The following is a 25,129-nucleotide window of genomic DNA, read 5'->3' on the forward strand; positions in this document are numbered from 1 at the left end:
ATGCTTGAAAAGGCAACTACGAAGATTTCCCTCCCCTCCCCCCTATTTTTTGAGGAAGTCTATACTGGTATTTGTCTTTAATTTAAAGCATCTGCTTCAGTACCTTTATAGTTTATATGCCACAATGAAATAAGCACACCAAATGCCATTTCTGTTTAAAAGGGTGTTATAATAACTTACCTGTTATTCTTCTTAATTATTCTTTCTTCTGAAGCAACATTAAGATGCAGTCTCTGATAGATGCTGTTTGAGCCCTTCCAGATTCCCATTACTGGGTTTTCCCACCCATCTCTCAGTTGTGGATATTGGCTCCTAATAGGTTGTGTCTGTCCCCTCCTCTAGAAGGTTGCCATTGGCTGAAGGAAGATACTATGTGCAGAGATGCCTATGAGGGTAGTTGTCACCACTACCACTACCTTAGTTGGCCCAGCTAACTTTCCCGCAGGTGGGACAACCTTTCCGGTGAATTCACATCCCATAGCTGCCTATGGGATCGATTTCAGTCTGCATTATAAACCTACAACTTTTCATAGCTTCAGGCTCTCCTCCATTTCGCTTCCCCCTTTGCCTACAAGCTCCTCCTGAGAGCATGCACTCAGTAAATCACTTGCAGCAGAACCCTTGGGACATGACTGCTTTACACATCTAAACAAATGTGGCAATCTAAATAAAATACCAGCAACTACCTCTGTTATCAACAGAAAAGGCAGGATAAGGATGTGTTCTAACTTTTAAGCTTTTTAGAATTCATTCAGCTGTGTGTTCTCTCAGTAATATTCTATTAGCACTATGTTGCCTTAATTCAGTGTCCTGATGCATCTATTAGCATGGCATTTTATTTTTTTTTATTTTTTCAGCATGGCATTTTATAATTACTCTAGCTTTGTGTGCGAGAAACAGTACATAGGGTACTGTGATTAGGTTTCAAAAATGTTTCATCTTTTATTATCTCTGTTTAGAACTCTGAAAATATGATAGAAAACATTACATATTCTCCCCATTCTGAAGTTTATTCTGTAAAAGTAATTGTATTTCATTATGTATTTCTGCATATTTCCTCTCAGTTTCTATATCTCGTTCTGAAAGAAGTAGCAGGAGAGCCAGTCCAGCTAAAGCCACCATCTGTATTTCTGTATAGAGCTTCTCTTTTATGTCTATCAACATTTTTATCCAGATAAAATGGAATAGACAATCTAGAAGGAAATAAGATACATTTCCATTTGACTTTTCCTTCGATATGGGGCTAAGCCTCAGCAGTCAAATCTATGCATTGCCTTCTTAGGATTTCAACCTAACTCTTAAAAAATTAAACATGCCTATAACACATTTATATAACTTAAATCTGAGATGAACGAGAAGGCCCAGCTGAGCTTAGAAAAATGTTATTGAATCCCTAGTAGTCTTAGGTTATACAAGGAACCCCCATTCTCCATGACCCCAAAACATTTAACAGGTGTGAAACCCAGAAATAATCTCCAAACACCCCATTTGGCATTCACAGTTCCGTAAGTCTTAAAACCTTGCCTAATTTTGGAAGTAATGGACTTGATTTTCTTTCTCCCCAAAATAATTTTAACAATATCAGATTCATGAAATGAAACCATCATCTCTCTATAGATTTACAGTGTTTTAGATATATAAATTCTATTATAATTTATTTTCTCAACTGAAGGTATGTATATAGTCTGTCCTGTTTTCACATAGTCTTTCCTGTGCTCATCTGTCAGTAAGAAGTCACTAATTCACTTCCCTTTCCAGTCACCTCTCATTTTCCAAGGATCCCAGACTATATGAACAAGAAAAGACTTATTTGACCAAGTAAAGGCACCCGGTACAGAGAGATCTAGTGAGTCTGATCAGTTCAGTGATTCTATTGCTTTTGTGTATAGTTCACAATGTCACTTTTGAACATGTATCGCCCAGAGCACTCATCATCTGCTTTTGTGATACTCTTGATGGCCCTGATCCTGTTTTCTCATTCTAAGATATTACCTTGAGTTCATACTCACCAAATCACATCTTTCTCTCTACAAGACACTGTGTTGGGGCATCTGGGTCTAAAAGGGCACTGGCAGCTTGCTGGAATGGGACCGTTGTTTGGGACTAGCCTGCAGCCCCAGATGCTGAGCCCTTTTCTCCAACACAAACTGCCTTTCCTCATGGTGAGTTGGTACATGGGAATTGCCTTTCTTTTCCTATGAGGTGAAATTGGCCAGTCAACACTGGTACCTTTCCATAAACTTAAAAATCTGGGAGGAACAACATTCCTCTCTTCTCAGCACACCCATTTCTCAATACGAGTCCCCTGAGATCCTTATGGCAACTGTCTGACCTCATCTTCGTACTGCATATACTAAGGGGATAGGCAGCTCCTGTAAAGGAATAGAAACCAATCCAAAAAAATAAGTCTTACTGCACTGTTTGCTCTAGGTTTATGTATTTTCCAATAATAATATCTGCTTTAACGAGGCCTGCTCTATTTCTAGACATAGTGCACTTTAAAATATTTTTTAATGTTTTATTTCTTTATTGAGAGGGAGAGAGTGAGAGACGGAGAGAGAGACAGACTGTGAGTGGGGGAGGGGCAAAAGAGAGGGAGACACAGAATCCGAAGCAGGCTCCAGGCTTCGAGCTGCCAGTACAGAGCGTGACACGGGGCTCAAACTCACAAACCATGAGATCATGACCTGAGCCAATGTCGGACCCTCAACCGACTGAGCCACCTAGGCGCCCCTCATTCCATGTTTATAGTTCCTTGGCAGGATAATTCCAATTTTTGAGTAATCTATTCTCCATGGAGCTGTACCTTCATAGTACATTTATATATTTAGTAAGGTTTAAACTGTGTAAAAGTTTTTTGTGTATGTAAACAATTCTAATATCCTTTAAAATAATTATTTTTCATTAGGTCATCCTACAAAATACACAGCCGATATTCCCATTCATCTAAATGATAATCCAATTTGCTATCGAAAGTTATGTTTGGTTGGAGAGGTAAAATCACCCAAGTTATCGTTTGACCCTCCATTCATATTTTTCGCTCCTGTTCCTCTGGACGTAACAACTAAGATGAATGTCAACATTTTACCTCAAAACTATTTCAGGTAAATGCTTAATGTGAATTTACCACAGTTTGTTTATGTGCTTTTTTGTTTGTGTCTGTGTTGTATGAGTCATGAGCAATGTCTGACTTGTTTCTGTTATTGGAATGAACCGTTAAAATATTTAACAGTTCAGTTAAATTAAAAATTTTAAGAAGCCCACTTCATTACCTCACAATTAGTCATTTGATTTTCTTGTAAAAATTTTTCATATGTGTCTCTTCATGGTATGTGAAGCACGTTTTCTATGGCTATGTAACAAATTACCACAAACTTAGTGCCTTAAAACATGAATTTGTTACCTTTTAAGTTTCATTGGGTCAAGAGTCCTCTGGGTTAGTTAAGGTGTATTTACTGCTGAAGGTCTCAGTAAGTGGAAATCCAGGTGCGGGCTATGGCAGCAGTCTCATCTGAGGCTCAGTCTCCAGAATTAATCCTTTCAGTTGTAGGACTAAGATAATTTCTTGCTGGCTGTTGGGACCGCTCTCAGCTCTTAGAGACCACCCTCACATCCTAGCCATGTGGTTCCTCCTCCCATCATGGTACTTTAGAGCATCTCTCTGACTTCTGAGTCTCTGACCTCCAAACCTTTTAAGATCTCACCTAATTAAATATGATCCCCACATGATAATCTTTTAGCTTTATTTGCATTCATTTGGCTAGAGGTGTCAGTTACATATGGAAAGTCCCTTTACCATTGCTGTGTAACACAAATTAATCACCAGTGTGATATACTTACAGATTCTGTTACCCACGGGGTGGGAATAATGCAGGGTTTGTGTATGTACACTAGGGGAGAGGACTCTTGGGGGCCATCTCAGAATTACTCAGAGCAAGTAGATTGTGTGTGTTTGTGTGTGTGTGTGTGTTCATTCATTCATTCATTCATTCATTACTGGCTTATGAGGAATATAAGAGGTCTCCAAAGGGCTCAAATCAAAACAGACCAAACCAATACATATAAGCTGAAACCAGAGTAAGAGTGGTGAGCTGTAGTAATCTGCCAAATGCAGGCTTTTTCTTAAAACTTGATACAACTTTGTTGAGCATCTGACTTTGGCTCAGGTCATGATCTCACAGTTTGAGTTTGAGCCCTGCATTGGGCTCTGTGCTGGCAGCTTGAAGCCTGGACCCTGCTTCAGATTCTGTGTTTCCCTCTCTCTCTGCCTCTTCCCCACGCCCACTCTGTTTCTGTCTCTCTCAAAAATAAATAAACTTTAAAAAAAATTAAAAACAAAGCCAAACTTGAGACAACTTCCTCAAAGTGGGAAAACAATCTCAAATTCCTTGATTAATCCAGGGACACTGAAAGAGGCTAAAAGAGTTTATGTGAGTAAATCCTTCTACCTGTCAGCAGAAGCAAGTAAATCTTCTCTAGATCAGTGGTTCTTAAACTGTGGCGTATATCAGCATCACCTGAAAGAATTTTAAAACAGAGATTATTGCCTTCCATCCCCAGAATTTATGATTTGGGAAGCCTGGAATGGCATGTAATAATTTATATTTCTAATAAATTTCCAAATGATACTGATACTGCTGATCCATGGACCACACTTTGTGAACCTCTGCTCTAAATGAAGCCATCCTCAGTTTGGGCTCATATTTCAGTTGCCACAGTTGCTACCAACCGGACATCAGTGCTGGAGTAAGTATTACAGAACTCTCAAGAAGGGAAGATACCATAGAGTCAGCACAAACAACTATTTTGAAATTTAGACTCTTAAGTAATTCAGATATTGGAATTATCAGACACAGAATATAAATAATTTATTTTTAAAGGGTGGCATTACAAAAATTAGAAATTAACATGGAATTATACCATATAGCCTTGAAAATGAACCAAATGTAACTTGTAGAAATTATAAAACAAAGTATGTCAGGTAAAATTTTAAGGGCATTCACTAAACCTACAATTGTATATAACTACACAGACAGCATAGAAACCAACAAAAGCAAGAGAAAACTAAAACAAAAATGATGTCAAAAACTTTATGTAGTTGACTAATGCAATTAAAGTAAGTTATTCTGACTAGTTAAAATACAGAGAATGTTAGAGTAAATAATAAAAAGTCCAACTGCCTATTAAAAGAAGTATATGTAAAACATAAGGACAAGAAAGACTGAAGTAAAGCAGGGTTTCTCAACATCAGAACCTTTGACATTTTGGGGAGGATGTTTCTTTTTTTTTGTTGGAGGCTATTCTGTGTGTAGTAGGATGTTAACAGCCTTCCTGGTATCTAACCAATAGCATCCTCTCCCTAGTTATGACAGAAAAGAATTGTCTCCAAACATTGCTACATGTCCCCAGGGATGCAAAACTACTCCTAGTTGAGAACTATCAAACGAAGATCATGGGAAAATGTATGGTAGCATAACCAAAAGAAAGCTGGATAGCAGTATTGATTTTACATATGATGACCTTATTTAAGAGGTAAAACAGAGGCACCTGGGTGGCTCAGTTGGTTAAGTTCTGACTTGATTTCTGGCTCAGGTCATGATCTCACAGTTTGTGAGATTGAGCCCCATGTTGGTCTCTGCACTGACAGCACGGAGCCTGCTTGCAATTCTGTCTCTCTCTCTCTCTGCCCCTGGTTCACTTATGCATGATCACTCTCTCTCTCTCTCTCCCTCCCTCCCTCTCTCTCTCTCTCTCTCTCTCTCTCTCTCCCCCTCTCTGTCAAACATTTAGAGAAAAAAGAGGTGAAACATTTGTAATATAAAAAAAACTTTTTAACATAAAAAAGAGTAGGTGGTTCAGTCAGTTTAGCGACTGACTCTTAATTTTGGCTCAGGTCATGAACCCAGGATCATGGGACTGAGCTCTGTCTGCATCAGGCTCTGCGCTGAGCATGGAGCCTACTTGGGATTCTCTCTCTCTCTGTCCTTCTGCCCCTCTCCCATGCATGAGCACTCTGTCTCTCTCTAAAAATAAGTCATTAAATAATTATAAAATATGCAGCTCACCTGAAAACCGTCAGAAGTCTAAAATTGTATGCACAACCAAAGTAGTCTTAAAATATGAAAACCCCAAATTAAAATAATAGGGGGAAATTGACCAGTCCTTCATCATTGTAGAATGTTTCAACACCTATCTCAATTATTGATGAGTCCAGAAGACAAAAACCCTTGTATAGATAAAGAAAATTTGAAAAGGATATTTTATTAAAAGCCTCCTTCATTTAATACTAATATTATGAAAAATACAAAAAGTAGTATTAGGAATAGCATTATAAAATCCTGCACCCTGCAATTGTAGAATATACATTTTTCTCATTCATACAGGAGATATTTACAAAAACTGATAGTGTATCATTCTGTAGTTCAAATTTAGCACATTTTGAAGAGTTGGTATCATATAGACTGTTTTCTGGTAATAATTGTAATTTTAAAATCATTAAAAAATATGAACAGGATCTGCCACATATTTGGAACTATTGAAAAAAACTTCTATAGAGACTCAAGAAGATACCCTATTGAATTCTGCAAATAATAATTAAAATACTATGTATCAAAACATGAAAACAACGTTCATTGATATAAACAGTATTTGAGTATTAAAGACTAAACTTGAAACACCTCTTGTCACTTCTGTTGCTTTCTTTAGAAAAAGAGTTAGGCCTACATCTTTGTTGAGTTAACTGCATCTCTTACGTTAAATTCCAGAGGTTAAGCAATAAACAAACTTATGAAATGCACCAAAATTGGTACTTAGGTGGAAGAGTGTAGTAGTCTTTTTTTTTTTTAATATATGAAATTTATTGTCAAATTGGTTTCCATACAACACCGAATGCTCATCCCAAAAGGTGCCCTCCTCAATACCCATCCCCCACCCTCCCTGCCCTCCCACCCCTCATGAGCCCTCAGGTTGTTCTCAGTTTTTAAGAGTCTCTTATGCTTTGGCTCTCTCCCACTCTAACCTCTTTTTTTTTTTTCCTTCCCCTCCCCATGGGTTCCTTTTAAGTTTCTCAGGATCCACATAAGAGTGAACACATATGGTACTATTTCTGTATGGCTTATTTCACTTAGCATCACACTCTCCAGTTCCATCCACGTTGCTACAAAGGGCCATATTTCATTCTTTCTCATTGCCACGTAGTACTCCATTGTGTATATAAACCACAATTTCTTTATCCATTCATCAGTTGATGGACATTTAGGCTCTTTCCATAATTTGGCTATTGTTGAGAGTGCTGCTATAAACATTGGGGTACAAGTGCCCCTATGCATCAGTACTCCTGTATCCCTTGGGTAAATTCCTAGCAGTGCTACTGCTGGGTCATAGAGTAGATTTATTTTTAATTTTTGGAGGAACCTCCACACTGTTTTCCAGAGTGGCTGCACCAGTTTGCACTCCCACCAACAGTGCAAGAGGGTTCCCGTTTCTCCACATCCTCTCCAGCATCTACCGTCTTCTGATTTGTTCATTTTGGCCACTCTGACTGGCGTGAGGTGGTATCTGAGTGTGGTTTTGATTTGTATTTCCCTGATGAGGAGCAATGTTGAGCATCTTTTCATGTGCCTGTTGGCCATCCGGATGTCTTCTTTAGAGAAGTGTCTATTCATGTTTTCTGCCCATTTCTTCACTGGATTATTTGTTTTTTGGGTGTGGAGGTTGGTGAGCTCTTTACAGCTTTTGGATACTGGACCTTTGTCCGATATGTCATTTGCAAATATCTTTTCCCATTCCGTTGGTTGCCTTTTCGTTTTGTTGGTCGTTTCCTTTGGTGTGCAGAAGCTTTTTATCTTCATAAGGTCCCAGTAGTTCATTTTTGCTTTTAATTCCATTGCCTTTGGGGATGTGTCGAGTAAGAGATTGCTACGGCTGATGTCAGAGAGGTCTTTTCCTGCTTTCTCCTCTAGGGTTTTGATGGTTTCCTGTCTCACATTCAGGTCCTTTATCCATTTTGAGTTTATTTTTGTGAATGGTGTGAGAAAGTGGTCTAGTTTCAACCTTCTGCATGTTGCTGTCCAGTTCTCCCAGCACCATTTGTTAAAGAGACTGTCTTTTTTCCATTGGATGTTCTTTCCTGCTTTGTCAGATGAGTTGGCCATATGTTTGCTGGGGTTTCTATTCTATTCCATTGGTCTATGTGTCTGTTTTTGTGCCAATACCATGCTGTCTTGATGATGACAGCTTTGTAGTAGAGGCTAAAGTCTGGGATTGTGATGCCTCCTGCTTTGGTCTTCTTCTTCAAAATTACTTTGGCTATTCGGGGCCTTTTGTGGTTCCATATGAATTTTAGGATTGCTTGTTCTAGTTTCAAGAAGAATGCTGGTGCAATTTTGATTGGGATTGCATTAAATGTGTAGATAGCTTTGGGTAGTATTGACATTTTGACAATATTTATTCTTCCAACTCATGAGCACAGAATGTTTTTCCATTTCTTTATATCTTCTTCAATTACCTTCATAAGCTTTCTGTAGTTTTCAGCATACAGATCTTTTACATCTTTGGTTAGATTTATTCCTAGGTATTTTATGCTTCTTGGTGCAATTGTGAATGGGATCAGTTACTTTGTTTGTTTTTCTGTTGCTTCATTGTTAGTGTATAATAATGCAACTGATTTCTGTACATTGATTTTGTATCCTGCAACTTTGCTAAATTCATGTATCAGTTCTAGCAGACTTTTGGTGGAGTCTATCGGATTTTCCATGTATAAAATCATGTCATCTGCAAAAAGTGAAAGCTTGACTTCATCTTTGCCAATTTTGATGCCTTTGATTTCCTTTTGTTGTCTGATTGTTGATGCTAGGGCTTCCAACACTATGTTAAACAACAGCGGTGAGAGTGGACATCCTTGTCGTGTTCCTGATCTCAGGGACAAAGCTCTCAGTTTTTCCCCGTTGCGGATGATGTTAGCTGTGGGCTTTTCATAAATGGCTTTGATGTTGTTTAAGTATGTTCCTTCTATCCCGACTTTCTCGAGGTTTTTATTAAGAAAGGATGCTGAATTTTGTCAAATGCTTTTCTGCATCGTTTGAGAGGATCATATGGTTCTTATCTTTTCTTTTATTTATGTGATGTATCACATTGATTGATTTGCGAATGTTGAACCAGCCCTGCATCCCAGGAATGAATCCCACTTGATCATGGTGAATAATTCTTTTTATATGCTGTTGAATTCGATTTGCTAGTATCTTATTGAGAATTTTTGCATCCATATTCATCAGGGATATTGGCCTGTAGTTCTCTTTGTTTGCTGGGTCTCTGTCTGGTTTAGGAATCAAGGTAATACTGGCTTCATAGAATGAATCTGGGAGTTTTCCTTCCCTTTCTATGTTTTGGAATAGCTTGAGAAGGATAGGTATTATCTCTGCTTTAAACGTCTGGTAGAACTTCCCTGGGAAGCCATCTGGTCCTGGAATCTTATTTGTTGGGAGATTTTTGGTAACTGATACAATTTCGTCGCTGGTTATGGGTCTGTTCAAGCTTTCTATTTCCTCCTGATTGAGTTTTGGAAGGGTGTGGGTGTTTAGGAATTTGTCCATTTCTTCCAGGTTGTCCAATTTATTGGCATATAATTTTTCATAGTATTCCCTGATAATTGCTTGTATCTCTGAGGGATTGGTTGTAATAATTCCATTTTCATTCATGATTTTACCTGTTTGGGTCATCTTCCTTTTCTTTTTGAGAAGCCTGGCTACAGGTTTATCAATTTTGTTTATGTTTTCAAAAAACCAACTCTTGGTTTCATTGATCTGCTCTATAGTTTTTTTAGATTCTATATTGTTTATTTCTGCTCTGATCTTTATTATTTCTCTTCTTCTGCTGGATTTAGGCTGTCTTTGCTGTTCTGCTTCTATTTTCTTTAGGTGTTCTGTTAGATTTTGCATTTGGGATTTTTCTTGTTTCTTGAGATAGGCCTGGATTGCAATGTATTTTCCTCTCAGGACTGCCTTCGCTGCATCCCAAAGCGTTTGGATTGTTGTATTTTCATTTTCATTTGTTTCCATATATTTTTTAATTTCTTCTCTAATTGCCTGGTTGACCCATTCATTCTTTAGCAGGGTGTTCTTTAACCTCCATGCTTTTGGAGGTTTTCCAGACTTTTTCTTGTGGTTGATTTCAAGCTTCATAGCATTGTGGTCTGAAAGTATGCATGGTATGATCTCAATTGTTGTATACTTACGAAGGGCTGTTTTGTGACCCAGAATGTGATCTATCTTGGAGAATGTTCCATGTGCACTCGAGAAGAAAGTATATTCTGTTGCTTTGCGGTGCAGAGTTCTAAATATATCTGTCAAGTCCATCTGATCCAATGTATCATTCAGGGCCCTTGTTTATTTACCGTGTGTCTAGATGATCTATCCATTTCTGCAAGTGGGGTGTTAAAGTCCCCTGCAATGACCACATTCTTATCAATAAGGTTGCTTATGTTTGTGAGTAATTGTTTTATATATTTGGGGGCTCCCATATTTGGCGCATAGACATTTATAATTGTTAGCTCTTCCTGATGGATAGACCCTGTAATTATTATATAATGCCCTTCTTCATCTCTTGTTACAGCCTTTAATTGAAAGTCTAGTTTGTCTGATATAAGTATGGCTACTCCAGCTCTCTTTTGACTTCCAGTGGCATGATAAATAGTTCTCCATCCCCTCACTTTCAATCTGAAGGTGTCCTCAGGTCTAAAATGAGTCTCTTGTAGACAGCAAATAGATTGGTCTTGGTTTTTTATCCATTCTGATACCCTATGTCTTTTGGTTGGCGCATTTAGTCCATTTACATTCAGTGTTATTATAGAAAGATAGGAGTTTAGAGTCATTATGATGTCTGTAGGTTTCATGCTTGTAGCGATGTCTCTGGTACTTTGTCTCACAGGATCCCCCTTAGGATCTCTTGTAGGGCTGGTTTAGTGGTGATGAATTCCTTCAGTTTTTGTTTGTTTGGGAAGACCCTTACCTCTCCTACTGTTCTCAATGACAGATTTGCTGGATAAAGGATTCTCAGCTGCATTTTTTTACTGTTCATCACGTTGATGATTTCCTGCCATTCCTTTCTGGCCTGCTAAGTTTCAGTAGAGAGATCAGTCACGAGTCTTATCGGTCTCCCTTTATATGTTAGAGCACATTTATCCCTAGCTGCTTTCAGAATTCTCTCTTTATCCGTGTATTTTGCCAGTTTCACTATATGTTTTGCAGAAGATCGATTCAAGTTACGTCTGAAGGGAGTTCTCTGTGCCTCTTGGATTTCAATGCCATTTTCCTTTCCCAGATCAGGGAAGTTCTCAGCTATGATTTCTTCAAGTACACCTTCAGCACCTTTCCCTGTTTCTTCCTCCTCTGGAATACCAGTTATGCGTAGATTATTTATCTTTAATGCATCACTTAGTTCTCTAATTTCCCCTCATACTCCTGGATTCTTTTATCTCTCTTTTTCTCAGCTTCCTCTTTTTCCATAATTTTGTCTTCCAGTTCACCTATTCTCTGCCTCTTCATTCCAAGCTGTGGTTGTCTCCATTTTATTTTGCAGCTCACTGATAGCATTTTTTAGCTCCTCTTGGCTGTTCCTTAGTCCCTTGATCTCTGTAGCAATAGATTCTCTGCTGTCCTGTATACTGTTTTCAAGCCCAGCGATTAATTTTATCACTATTACTCTAAATTCACTTTCTCTTATATTGTTTAAATCCTCTTTGATCAGTTCCTTAGCTGTTGTTATTTTCTGGACGTTTTTCTGAGGGGAATTCTTCTGTTTCGTCATTTTGGATTGTCCCTGGAGTGGTGCAGAACTGCAGGGCACTTCCCCTGTGCTGTGGTGTATAACTGGAGTTGCTGGGCGGGGCTGGAGTCAGACCTGATGTCTGCCCCCAGCCCACCGCTGGGGCCACAGTCAGACTGGTGTGTTCCTTCTCTTCCCCTCTCCTATAGGCAGGATTCACTGTGGGGTGGCGTGGCCTGTCTGGGCTACTTGCACACTGCCAGGCTTGTGGTGCTGGGGTTCTAGCGTGTTAGCAGGGGTGGATTGGCAAGGTGCACAGGGGCGGGGGGGGGGGCAGAGGGGGCAGGCTCAGCTCACTTATCCTTCGGTGATCCGCTTTGGGAGGGGCCCTGTGGCACCGGGAGTGAGTCAAACCCGCCAGAGGGATGGATCCGCAGGAGCACAGCTTTGGGTGTTTGCGTGGTGCAAGCAAGTTCCCTGGCAGGAACCGGTTCCCTTCGAGATTTTGGCTGGGGGATTGGTGAGGGAGATGGCGCTGGCGAGCACCTTTGTTCCCTGCCAAGCTGAGCTCTGTTGTCCGGGGCTCAGCAACTCTCCCTCCCGTTGTCCCCCAGCCCTTCTGCTCTCTGAGCAGAGTTGTTAGCTTATAACCTTCCAGATTTTAAGTCCCGCTTGCTGTCAGAACACACTCTGTCCGGCCCCTCCGCTTTTGTAAGCCCAACTCGAGGGCTCTGCTTGGCCTGCCCCAGCTCCCTCCAGCCAGTCCGTGGAGCGTGCACCGCCTGTCCGCCCTTCCTACCCTCTTCCGTGAGCTTCTCGTCTGCGCTTGGCTCAGGAGACTACGTTCTGTTAGTCTTCTGGTGGTTTTCTGGGTTATTTAGGGAGTTGTGGGTGGATCTAAGTGATCAGCAGGACGCGGTGAGCCCAGCATCCTCCTATACTGACATCTTCCTCCCAGAATCGAAATGTGTAGTCTTAAATGCTGATAGTATATAAAAAATGATTAGAAGTTTCAACTATTCACTAACTTAAGAATAAGAATAATAGATTAAATCCAAGGAATGTAGAATGTAGATAAAATGAAAAAGAGTAGAAATTAAAGGAATAGGAAACAAATATATAGAAGATTGTTTACTGAAACCAAAAGTTGGTTCTTTGAAGAACTAATACAATGGATACTGCAAAGTGCAGTGACATTGATGAGGAACAAAAAGAGAGAAGGTACAACTACATAATATTAAGAATAATGATGCATATGGGGTGCCTGATGGCTCAGTAGGTTAAGCGTCTGACTCTTGATTTCAGCTCAGGTCATGATCTCACAGTTCATTGGTTCGAGCCCTGCCTTGGACTCTGCACTGATAATGTGGAGCCTGCTTGGGATTCTCTCTCTCCCTCTTTCTCTCTGCCCCTTCCCCACTTGCATGCACAGGTATGTGCTCTCTCTCTGTCTCAAAATATATAAACTTTAAAATTAATGGGATATAATCATATAGGCATTGGAGAAAAATGAGAACATTAAAATACTATGAAGAAATTTATTCCAATACATTTGAAAACTTAAATGGGAAATTTGTAGAAATAATATAATTTACTAAAACCATACTGAGAATAAACAGAAAGTCTTTGAGTTAATACTTAACATTTTTTTTTTAATTTTTTTAAATGTTTATTCATTTTTGAGAGATAGAGAGAAACTGAGCATGAACAGGGGAGGGGTAGAGAGAAGGGAAGACACAGAATCTGAAGCAGGCTCCAAGCTCTGAGCTGTCAGCACAGAGCCCGATGCGGGGCTCAAACTCACCAACCATGAGATCATGACCTGAGCCGAAGTCAGCCGCTCAACCGACTGAGCCACCCAGGCGCCCCAATACTTAACATTTTAGAAGGAAAATGCCATCTTCTGATTTTTTTTACAGGCTAGTTTTACTCAACTTGCAAGAAACTGGTATCTCAAACCTTATAGAAATTCTTGTATAGAATAGAAAAATAGTGTGGTCTAATTTGTTTTATGAAGTCAGAAATTTTTATTATAAAATCAAAGGATGACAGTTTGAGAAAGATAAATTATAGGCCAATCTCTCTTATGACTATAGGTGCAATAATCCTCAATGAATTAAATTATATATATTATTTATTACTTATATAAATATATTAATAAATCATGACCAGTGTGGGTATATCCCAGTATTGTAAGATTTGCCTAATGTTAAAAAATCTAAAATACCTTTTTATTTCATCTATCACATTTACGAATTAAAGAGAATAATGATATGATTATTTCCATAGATGCAGAAGAAAAAAGCATTTGATAAAATTACAATACCATTCATGATAAAATTCTTAATGAGGAATAAAAGAGATATTCTTTAAATTGTTGAAATTTTCTATCATGAATCTAGAAGTGGTATTATCTTGGATACTGGAACATAAGTCAATTCCCTTTGAGTAAAAACGAAAAGTCAAGGATGGCTGTAATCACTGCCTCCCTAACACATTTTTCTGAAAAACCTAATTCATCCAGGGAGTTAAGTGAAATAAAATATGTAAGAGTAGGTACATAAGCACTGTCACTATCTGTAGATTAGATAAAGCTATGAAGGTCATTTATCAAAATAGACAAATATAAGTCCAATAATAAAATACATGGCATTTCAGCATACAACATTTACGATGTGGAACTTTAAAATTACTGTTTATAAAAACATTAAAAATTAACAATAATAGGAATAAAACAAAAGATGTGGAAGAACTATATGGAACTATATAGAGAAAATTATAAAACTTAAGTCAAAGAACTCATAAGTAAATGAAGATTTACACCATATTCATGACTTGGAGTATTCAGTATTGTAAAAAAGACATTTCTTCACAAATCACTTTACATATTTCCTACGACTGCAATAAAAATTTAAATAAAATTTTTCATGGAGATTAACAAGGAAAATTCTAAATTTTACATGGAAGAATCAAGGGTCTAGAATAGCCAAACCACTCCAGAAGAAGAATAAGGACTTGCCTTATAAAATATCAAGACTAAACCAATATGATAGTTGTGTAGTGATAGGTAAAATGACCAAAGGCATAGAAAAAAGAAACTTGGAGAAAGCCCATACATGAATAGATACTGATTATTTGACATAAATAGTATTATAGGTCTTGGAAGAAAATAAGTTACTATTCAGTAAATGGTACTGGAACAATTGATTATTTGTGTGGAATATTTCAAATTGGATTCCTGTCTTACATAATACAAAAAGATCCATTACAAATGGAGTAAAGTCTTAAATTTCACATTTAAGGAAAAATTAAAGAAAATATTTTGGCAAACAATTTTAACATTTGTAGGTAGAGAAGGATTTCTTGCAAGACTTAAATTCATGCTAATAAAAAAGTAAATGATAAAAATTAGAACAATATCAAATCACCAGGGATGCCTGGGTGGCTCAGTTGGTTAAGCTTCTGACTTCAGCTCAGGTCATGATCTCACAGTTTGTGAGTTCGAGGCCTACATCGGGCTCTGTGCTGACAGCTCAGAGCCTGGAGCCTGCTTTGGATTCCAGGCTGCTGTGTCTCCCTCTCTCTCTGCACCTCCCCTGCTTGTGCTCTGTCTCTGTCTCTCTCTCACGAAAATAAACATTAAAAAAAAATTTAAAAAAAATCAAATCACTCAACAGAAATGTTGCCAAAAAACTTTGATAAGTACTTCACAGAAGAAGATTCCTAAGTAGATAATGAACATCTGAAAACATGTAATTGGCCTTTTTGTAAATTTGGAAATGAAAATTAGAGACTACAATAAGATAAGCATTTTGCCTGTTAAAGGTAGGTAAACATTAAGAAGTCAGGTCCCAGTTACAATGTCAATGAGTTAGGACCACACTGGATAATAATCTGCAAAGTGTTTAATCTGCATATTTCACAGCCCAGCAAATGCACTTGATAGTGTATGCAAGAAAACCTCTTGCACTTGTGTACTATATGTTTGACTTTGTTCATAGTAGTATTATTCAGAATAGCAAAATCTGGGAACTGCACTAATGTCCTGTGACAGGTAAAAGGATAATAATTTGTGATATATGTGTACATGAATATAGCTATAGCTGTGAAGTGGATGAACTTCAGCTAATGAGACAACTATGTTAGGAATCTTAGGAACAAAATATTGAGATAATTTTTTTTTAAGTCAAGCAAGACTATGTATGTTGGTATCCTTCAAATAAAACAACAAAAAAAGAAAGCCAAACAAACTTTTACTTAGAAATATACACCTATCTATAAAGAAATAAAGATTAGCTAGTTGACATGTTAAAATTATATAAATTGTGAGGAATTGTGCACCATTGTGAATTGCCTATAAGCATTATTTTCATAAACGTCTAGGTCTTGTATGTACCTCAGCGCTTCTCTAGTTCAGTCTCTTTTTATTAAAATTATTTTTAATGTTTATTTATTTTTGAGAGAGAGAGTGTGTATGTGAGCAGGGAAGGGGCAAAGACAGAGAGGGAGACAGAATCCAAAGCTGGCTCAAGGCTCTGAGCTGTCAGCACAGAGACTGATGATGTGGGGCTCGAACTCAAACTTTGCACTGACAGCTCAGGGCCTTGAGCCAGCTTCAGATTCTGTGTCTCCCTCTTTCTCTATTCCTCCCTCAGTTGCACTCTGTCTCTGTCTTTCTCTCTCAAAAATAAATGAATATTAAAAACAAATTTAAAAATGATCTCAAGTCAAAAGTTGAATCTTGAAAAATATGATATAATGAAATGAACATGTAACAGGGACTATAGAGATGATATAACCCAGTCTCCTCATTGTATGAACGGTCAAATCAACAGCATTAATGACTTATCCAGTGACATGTAGCTAATTAACAACAGAATTGGATTTAAACCTGATTTGTAAATTACATTTTTAATTTTTTACCTAGTGAACCTGATCAGCTTGAGTAATTTAAGTTGGGATCTTTCTTTACTTTTTAAAGTTAATTAGCTGAATAATCTTCATTCTAATTAACATATTAGGGAAATATGATTCCCATTTAGTAATACTTCTTATTTGCTATAGGAGCCTACATATACAATAAAATTTTGAGTAATATGGTTAAATATTTATTGAGCACTAAAAGTTATCCAGTATTTATTTATTGTTAAATTTTATTTATTTTGAGAGAGATAGAGAGCAGGGGAGGGACAGAGAGAAAGGGAGAGAGAGAATCCCAAGCAGGTTCTGTGCTGTCAGTGCAGAGCCCAATGCAAGGCTCTTTCTCTAGAACCGCGAGATCATGACCTTAGCCAAAAACAAGAATCGGATGCTTAACTAACTGAGCCACCCAGGCGTTGCTCAAGTATTATATTTAAAAGTGTATACTACATACTGTGTTATTAGAAATCATTTTAGATTGTTTAAATGAATTATAGGTATATAATGAAATGTGTGAAGAACATTAAGTGGAATTTTTAGTAACGATGAGAAAATATTCATAGTATATGTATACAAGTGCTTAATAGTATCCACATTAAACATTATATGTGTTTATGCATCTTTTAATATTATATTTAGTCCATATTCATTAAAGCATTAGCTGTCAAAGTGGTAATTTTTGGTAAATTTCTATAAGGATATATTTAAGGGCAATACTGTTTATATCATGGCTATCGATAAAAGCACATTGTATTTAATCAGGTGTCTTAATCCTCTATTTTAGTTCTTAGAGGACAAAAGGAACTTTGGATCATCTTATGTGGTCAATTTAATATATTATCCATCTTACTTATATTGGGACCAGAACGTAAGAGATGATGCAAAATATCTTTAATAATTGGGTATATTATTTTAAATACTTGTTTAATTGTTCGGATGGTTCAATAAACAGAGGGAGACACATTTATATCCAGTGACTTGCTTGGATTTTGAGCTATTTTTTTTTTTTTTAATTTTAAACAGAGATTCCACTTTAGATGTCCAGATTCCCACAGTGAGCCTTCTTGATGGTGATGAGGCTCAACCTCTTTCTGTAACGTTTCCAAAAGGCTGTATCATCACAGGGTCTTCCAGTGGAATAAATGCTCAGCTCACCTGCCACCTCAGCTTTAAATCATCTAAACCTGTGTCATTTTTCACCGATATTCTTTTCTGTGATAACAGAGATAACTGGTAAGAGATTCTTTTGTATCTGACAGTGAAGAATAATGAGTTTATGTTTTACACCCTTGTAAAATGTTAAATGGAGAGACATCTAAAATAATGACTTTGGGCCTAAAGGTCTTTTTAAAAGTTCTAAATGCAGCATGGTTCCCATGAGAAACAGCTTGATAGTGGTAACTAGCATATACTGAAGCTAGGTTACGTGGGTTTGAATCCTTGCTCTGTTAACTGTGGTGAACTCATTTAATCTTTTGAGCCTCTCTGTTTTCTCATCTGTAAAATGGAGACAATAGCAGAACCTATCTACAGAATCCCATCTGTAATAGTAAGAAATGCCCTGAGTTAATAACTATTGAGTTAATTGGACAGGAACTGGCACAAAGGAAATGTTAAATAAGTATTAAATGAAAATGAGAAACATCAGCATAATGAGTTTCCAAACAATATGATTTTGTTACATGTAGCTTTAACAGACTCAGGGAAATTCAAATACACCTTGGTGAAAACATGATTCTAGATTTCTTACCATGTGGGACCGGAAATTCTACTTTTAAATTACACCCTGAGCAGATTTGATTTTCCAAATTGTAAGACACCAATGGGTAGAGCAATCAAGTTTGTTAAAAATGTTTATAATGAGAAGTAGCATTGGAGGGAATTGTACGCTGAAGATTAGTGTTGGTGTATGTGCTCAGTGTGATAATTTATTAACTAGTAGTGGGGTTATTACTCTTTGGTGTATTCATAGTCAAAGACTGACTTCTGTGTTAGGAATTAGAAGGGAGAGAAATGGTACTGGAAATGTTGCATCCAGTGAAAAGTGTGGCCGTAGCCAGGACACAGTTCATGGAGTTCTGCAGACCTCCAGCTTCTTTGTCTCTTGCATATGTTGATGGGTAAAATCATCTAAGTTACACTATGCAGACTCCCATTTTTCTCTTTTGATGCTAACAGCCTGTCTTGTGTTGACATTTAAAAACAAAATTTTAATGGTTTTGCTTTAGGCTCCTGTCAAGCACTGAACTCTGTGCCTCTGTCCTGGGAGACATTCTGTCTTTTTGTACATTGCTGACCTTGTTCATAAAAGTTTAACTTTACTTCAGTCCACAAATTTACACTTTGCCCAGAGCGCTATGGAAGGTCTAGCTTTGAACTCACCAATAAAAATCATGAATAATTTATCCACGAATGTCTTAAAGCTAATGAAGACTCAGACCTCATTACCAGGGTGAGGAGAGAAATAGTTTCACTAAATACTGGGTGGACAAGATTGTTTCTGGGACAGGGGAATAATTGGTTCTAACAGGGGCTGGAACAGACTTCACTGTGTCAGTGTGTTGACGTCTGGTCAACTAACAGGATGGTAAGGAGACCTGAAGACAGTCTCTACAAGGAGGAAGTGCTATAATTGATTATCTTTTTTTTTTTTTTTTCTTTCCTTGTCGTTATTGTGTGCTTCCTTTCAGCCTTGAGACTTGTTTGCTCTTACCTGGATTTCCCCACCCTGCTTACCTTCATTACCCCTAAGCTCCATCCCAACCCTCAGCAAGTGTGGGATAAAGTAGAGCTTTTAGAAGTAATTTAGAAACTTTGAAAATCATAATTGGGCTCCAAAAGGCTTTCCTGTGCACCCAGATGAACAAGAATCATGAGAACTCTGTGGAACCTTAATATTAGCAAACCTTTTACTGATGCATTCATTGTTAACTCCTCATCTAGTTTCCCATAGTGCATAACATCAGGTCTTCTGTCAACTCTCCAAAGCTGGCTTTGCCTTTCTGTAGACTTTCCATCTTGAATCTCATTGAGATAAAAGCGGTCTTCCACCAGGAAAGGTGAGAGCTTCCCTCTCACCTCAGAATTTCTCTTGGGAAAAAATATTACTCTTTGATTTGTTTTCATCTATTATATTTATTGTGGGTAATCTATGTGTGATCTGCCACATCTTTTGGGTAGGAAAAGATAAATTAGAAAGGGGTCCTTTGAGATGGAGGTCAGTGTAGTAAAGGTGAACTTTAAACAGTGTTTTTTATATACTCTTTGGTGCCAAGAGGTGAATACAAAAGGCATTGCAATAGGAGCAACTGATAATGTCTTGGGGAAATTGGGGATGGCTATTTACTCAGGTTTCTGAGTAAAATCTCAAAGGACAAATTAGACTTGCCAGTGTTCATCCTAAATTGATTCCTTTTTTTTTTTTTTTTTTTTTGTGGCATCTAATTTGTCCATATTGGAGTGCATGGGTTCAGTACAAAATAAAACACTCATCCCATCATGTTTTGCTTTCTTTTACTCATGCATGACCATTTCATACTGTGGTTCCCCTTGGGGGCTAACCTGCATGGCTTCTTATTTTGTTTCTTTAGACTTTGTCACATTCAGATTGGCTCAGCTGGCCTAAGAGCTGTAAGTTATATCCACTATAGAGCTATAGAGCTCTATAGATATAGAGCTATATCCACTATTACTCATGCTAATGTGTCTGCTGCCACTAATAATGGTCCCTTCCACACTCATGAGCCTTCAGTTCAGAGGCTGCACACCCTAGTTGCCTTTTCCCCAAATTCCCCCAAAAATCTGGGGATGAAGGTTGTATATATCTATGGGAGGGATGGTGATGTGGTCAAAGAGTATTACAAGTGTGTAATACTAGGTATGGAAGTTGAAACAGCCTTGTCTTTGGGGGTGATATTTTTGGTGTTTTTGGTTGGATCGATACTGGCAAGGCAGAACTGAGAAGCTGAAAGAGCAGCAGGAGCAGATTGTGAGTCTTGCATGCTTTGATATCCATAACTGAGACAGAAGAGAGCTAGGAGAGGTGATGTTATGCAAATCAAAGCTTGGACACATACAGGAAGCATGAGGTCAACAGCTATTAACACAGGTCAGGTCCTAGATCATAGGTTAGATATCATGAAATCCATACAACAGCCCTGGGAAGTGGATGCTTTTAAGATTTTCACCTCTGCTTTATAGAAGAGGTATCTAAGGGCCATAGTGTGATATAACTTGTCCAAGGTCACTCAAATGTTAATTGGTGGCGCCTGGGTGGCTCAGTGGGTTAAGCATCCGACTTTGGCTCAGGCTAATGATCTTGTGGTCTGTGAGTTTGAGCCCTGCATCAGCTCTGTGCTGACAGCTCAGAGCCTGGAGCCTGCTTCGGATTCTGTGTCTCCCCCTCTCTCTACCCCTCCAATGCTCATGCTCTTTCTCTGTCTCTTGATAATGGATAAACCAAATTTCTGTTTCCAATGATTATGTACTTAGTCACCTTGTTTTAACACTACTTAGGTTGTATAGAATCATACAGAAATCTTTATTATAGTTATACTTTTTTATATGCACTGTCATATGTAGACTTTACAAGGAATAAGAAATAGAATGGTGTGATTTCTCTCCTGTTGTTTTGCATCTCTCTCTCTCTCTCTCTCTCTCTCTCACAGACAAAGACACATACCCATTAATGAAGATTTCATGTCTGACATGTAGTAATGATAGTAATTAAAGTGTACTCAATAAGAACTTGCATATTCAGTTATTTTTATTGATGTATTAATTTATTGATGAGTCAAAAACTCATAAATAGTGTCCATGGTTAATGTTTACAGTTTCGCTGAAAAAGCCTGTGTTATAATTACTATCAGTAAACAACAGAACATGATTTTTACTTAAAAATAAGCTTATGGGGCACCTGGCTGGTTCAGGCAGTAGAGCATGCAACCCTTGATCTCGGCGTTGTGAGTTCAAGCCCCATGTTGGGTGTAGAGATTGCTTAAAAGTAAAGTCTTTAAAAAATAAGCTTATCGTATATGGGTAGTTAAGAGATATCCTGTAACCCTTTCAGATATTTTAAATTGATAGTGTTTGCAAAAGTCTTCAAATCAATGTATTAAATTGAAATCCAGTATTAAAACAACTGCTAAAGTGGTTTTTTGAAGTTGTACATTTCACATCAATAAAATTTCAAAAAGGAAACCATATATTCTTTGTAGAAATTAAAATATTTTCTTTTCCTACAAAAGAAATGTGTTTATTGAAACAAAATTCATTATGTTTTAGAAGTATATAGTTTTATGAGGAATTTTTGTATCTGTTTATAAAATTGCTTAAATGATATTAAGAATGGCTTTTGAGGGGGGCACCTGGGTGGTTCAGTTCGTTAAGCATCCAACTCTTAACTTTAGCTCAGGTCACGATCTCATGGTTGGTGGGATAGAGCCCTGCATCAGGCTCTGTGCTGACAGCTCAGGGCCTGCTTGGGTTTCTCTCTCTCCCTCTCTTCTCTGTCCCTCCCATGCTGGTGCTTTCTCTCTTTTTCAAAATAAATAAATGAACTTAAAAAGAATGGTTTTTGAGAGAGTCAGGGATGCTGCTTTACAGATCAAACTCTATTCTAGGTTAACTTATCTTCCTTATGTTCTAATTAATTCAACCTTATTCTCCTTGATTTTTCTTATTTTTACTTTTTGCATATGAAATACCAATGTAGGGGTGTATGGCGGGGTGGGGGAAGGGGAGAGAGAGAGAAGGAGGGATACACACAGACACACTAGTTTCTTTATTGCCTTTTTTGCCCCAAGGAGTATAGTTTATAATTATATTAAGTGCATTTATAGATCTTAAATAAGTTATACTCTTTAGATTTGGGGAATGGATCAAGAAATATACCCCATATGGAATAACAGGAATTCCCTTACCTAGGTAAAGATTTGTGAAACGCATCCTAAGAAACAATCTACCTTGAAGAGAAAGTTTTAACTTATTATTGGTAAAATTAGTGAATGTCTAAAATGTCTGCACGTGGCCCCTAACCAATAAATCAATATAAAATAATGAAGGAGAAGATACAGTTTTGGAAATTGTAATAGGTCTATAATTACATCTTCTTTGGCTAAATGATAAACATTTATTTTTTTTTTTTAAGTTTATTTATCTTGAGAGAAACAGCAAGTAGGGGAGAGGTAGAGAGAGAGAACGGGACAGAGGATCTGAAGTAGGCTCTGTGCTGACAGCAGAGAATCAGATGTGGTGCTCAAACTCACAAACCGTGAGATCATGACCTAGCTGAAGTCAGATGCTTAACAGACTGAGCTACCTAGGCACCCCTAAAGTTTATTTATTTTGAGAGAGAGAGTGCATGTGTGTGCACACATGTGAGCAGAGAGGAGGCAGAGAGAGAGGGAGAGAGAGAATCCCAAGCAGGCGCCGTGCCGTCAGCATGGAATCCGATGTGGGGCTCGAATTCACGAACCATGAAATCCTGACCTGAGCCAAAATCAAGAGTCAGACGCTTAACCAACTGAGCTACCCAGGTGCCCCAACTTTAACATTATTATCTGTTAGCAATTTGACATTGTGAATAATGACTGAGGCATTCATTCTTTCATTCAACAAGTATTTATTGAATGTCCACCATGTACCAGACACCATTCTAAGCACTAGGGGTTACTTCAGAGATCACAACATGATACCTGCCCTGTGGAGCTTAGAGTCTAGCAGGGGAAAAGAGACAAGAAACAGTACACATAATAAAGGGTAAGTCTGGTACGTGGTTATTGTTGGAGGTTATAGCAAAAAGTACAAGAACAGGGTAAGGTCTTGGGGAGTACCAGAGAGGGAGTGACTAGGTCTCAGTAAAGTATAGTGTGATAAGGAGTGTTTCCCTTAAGAGGATGGGATCTGAGAGATGGGAAGGAGAGAGTGCAGTTCAAAAGATATCTGGTAATATCCTTTCGGACCAAGGGGATAGCTGATGCAGGGTCATCCAGGTGGATGCTTACAAAGAGGCCTGTGCAACCTAAGTAGAAGGAGCCAAGGGAGGAATTTAGGAGAAAGGGTTGGAGAGGTAACAGCAGCCCCAGACCCAATGGGACCTTTGGGGTTATTTTAAGGATTTGAATTTTTACATTGAATGAAGTGAGGAGCCATTGCTTGGTTCTGAGCCAGTGAAAAAATGCAACATCCATGACTTTTGAACAGTAATGAGGTTAGCCAGTCATTCCCTACCACCAAAAACTTGTGCTTCCAAAATTATCCCTTTTGTTCATGAAAAGGCTTCTTTGTTTCTCGACTAGTTTTCTCATTCATTCATTCATTCATTCAGTATCTACAAAGTGGCAATAATAAACCTGGTTTTCTTCTAGAATTGAGGTCAAAACAAAGTTCCTGGCCTCATGGAGCTTCTATTGTAATGGAAGAAACAAAAATTGATAAATACTATTATATCATAGATTAATGAGGAAATTATGTAAGTTTAATGAGATGGAAAGTAAGGGGTACCTCCGTGTATCAGACAGATAAAGCATTTCTGAGGATATGATGATTGGAGCAGATGGTGATTGTGAGAATTTAATGTGAAAATAGTTGTAAGGTACTTGCCTAGAACAGTCCCTGTGCTGGCATGTTGCAATAACTGAGTAAATGTTCTAGAATTGGCATTAGTTTTAAAATCACTATTTTAGATCTCCAGAATGATTCCAGTGGCTACTATAGAGATGGGAATTTTCTTCTATTAAGAGAATGATTGGATCCACCCTGAAGTGAGGGGAAGAATGGACAGGGGCAGTTCATTTATCATAGGGTTAAGGATTCTTTGGGGAATTTCCACATCGTTAATATTATGTTTCAGTATTGATGTTTATTTTTATGTTTGAAAATGTATCTGATCTGGGAATTCATGCAGAGAACAAATTGATTAAGAGATGCCAGAATGTTGTAATCCCTTTTTCTGCACAGCAAGTTGAGGAGAGGGGAACATTATATCCTGAAGGAGCTTATAATTGAGAATAAAGTCTTGATGCTTTGTGTTGCTTTGTAAGTTTGACTGGCACTTTACCCAGACCTTGCAAAGAATGAAGGTTATGGCTTTGGGAGATTAATTTCATGGAAATCCTAAGGATGCCAAAAACATCTTACTATTTTACTGTGATTAATCCCCAACATAGGGTGTTTACTTTTGTAAAATCAAGAGTTGATTTCACCTGTATGTTTCAGGTGACCAGAAGGTTAACCTGAGTTAGTAGTCCTCTTTGTTAAAATAGCAAACACAGGGCCACCTGGGTGGTTCGATCGTTTAAGCGTCTGACTCTTGGTTTTGGCTCTGGTAATGGTCTCACATTTCATGAGTTCAAGTGTCACACCAGACTCTGTGCTGACAATGTGGGGCCTGCTTGGGATATTCTCTCTCTCTCTCTCTCTCTCTCTCTCTCTCTCTCTCTCTCTCTCT

At 38.0% G+C, this 25,129-nt stretch overlaps 1 protein-coding gene across 1 annotated transcript in view; it reads left to right on the forward strand.

Moving 5' to 3' along the window:
- LOC125931257 (cilia- and flagella-associated protein 47-like) overlaps nt 1-25,129 on the forward strand; it is a 111,817-nt gene that overhangs the window by 61,235 nt on the left and 25,453 nt on the right. Inside the window, exons 12-13 of the mRNA XM_049643221.1 lie at nt 2,909-3,104; nt 17,704-17,913. Of these exons, the coding sequence (XP_049499178.1) occupies nt 2,909-3,104; nt 17,704-17,913 (406 nt within the window). The remainder of the gene's footprint in view (nt 1-2,908; nt 3,105-17,703; nt 17,914-25,129) is intronic.

The sequence above is a fragment of the Panthera uncia genome, chromosome X (assembly GCF_023721935.1).
Source record: "Panthera uncia isolate 11264 chromosome X, Puncia_PCG_1.0, whole genome shotgun sequence".
NCBI lineage: Eukaryota > Metazoa > Chordata > Mammalia > Carnivora > Felidae > Panthera > Panthera uncia.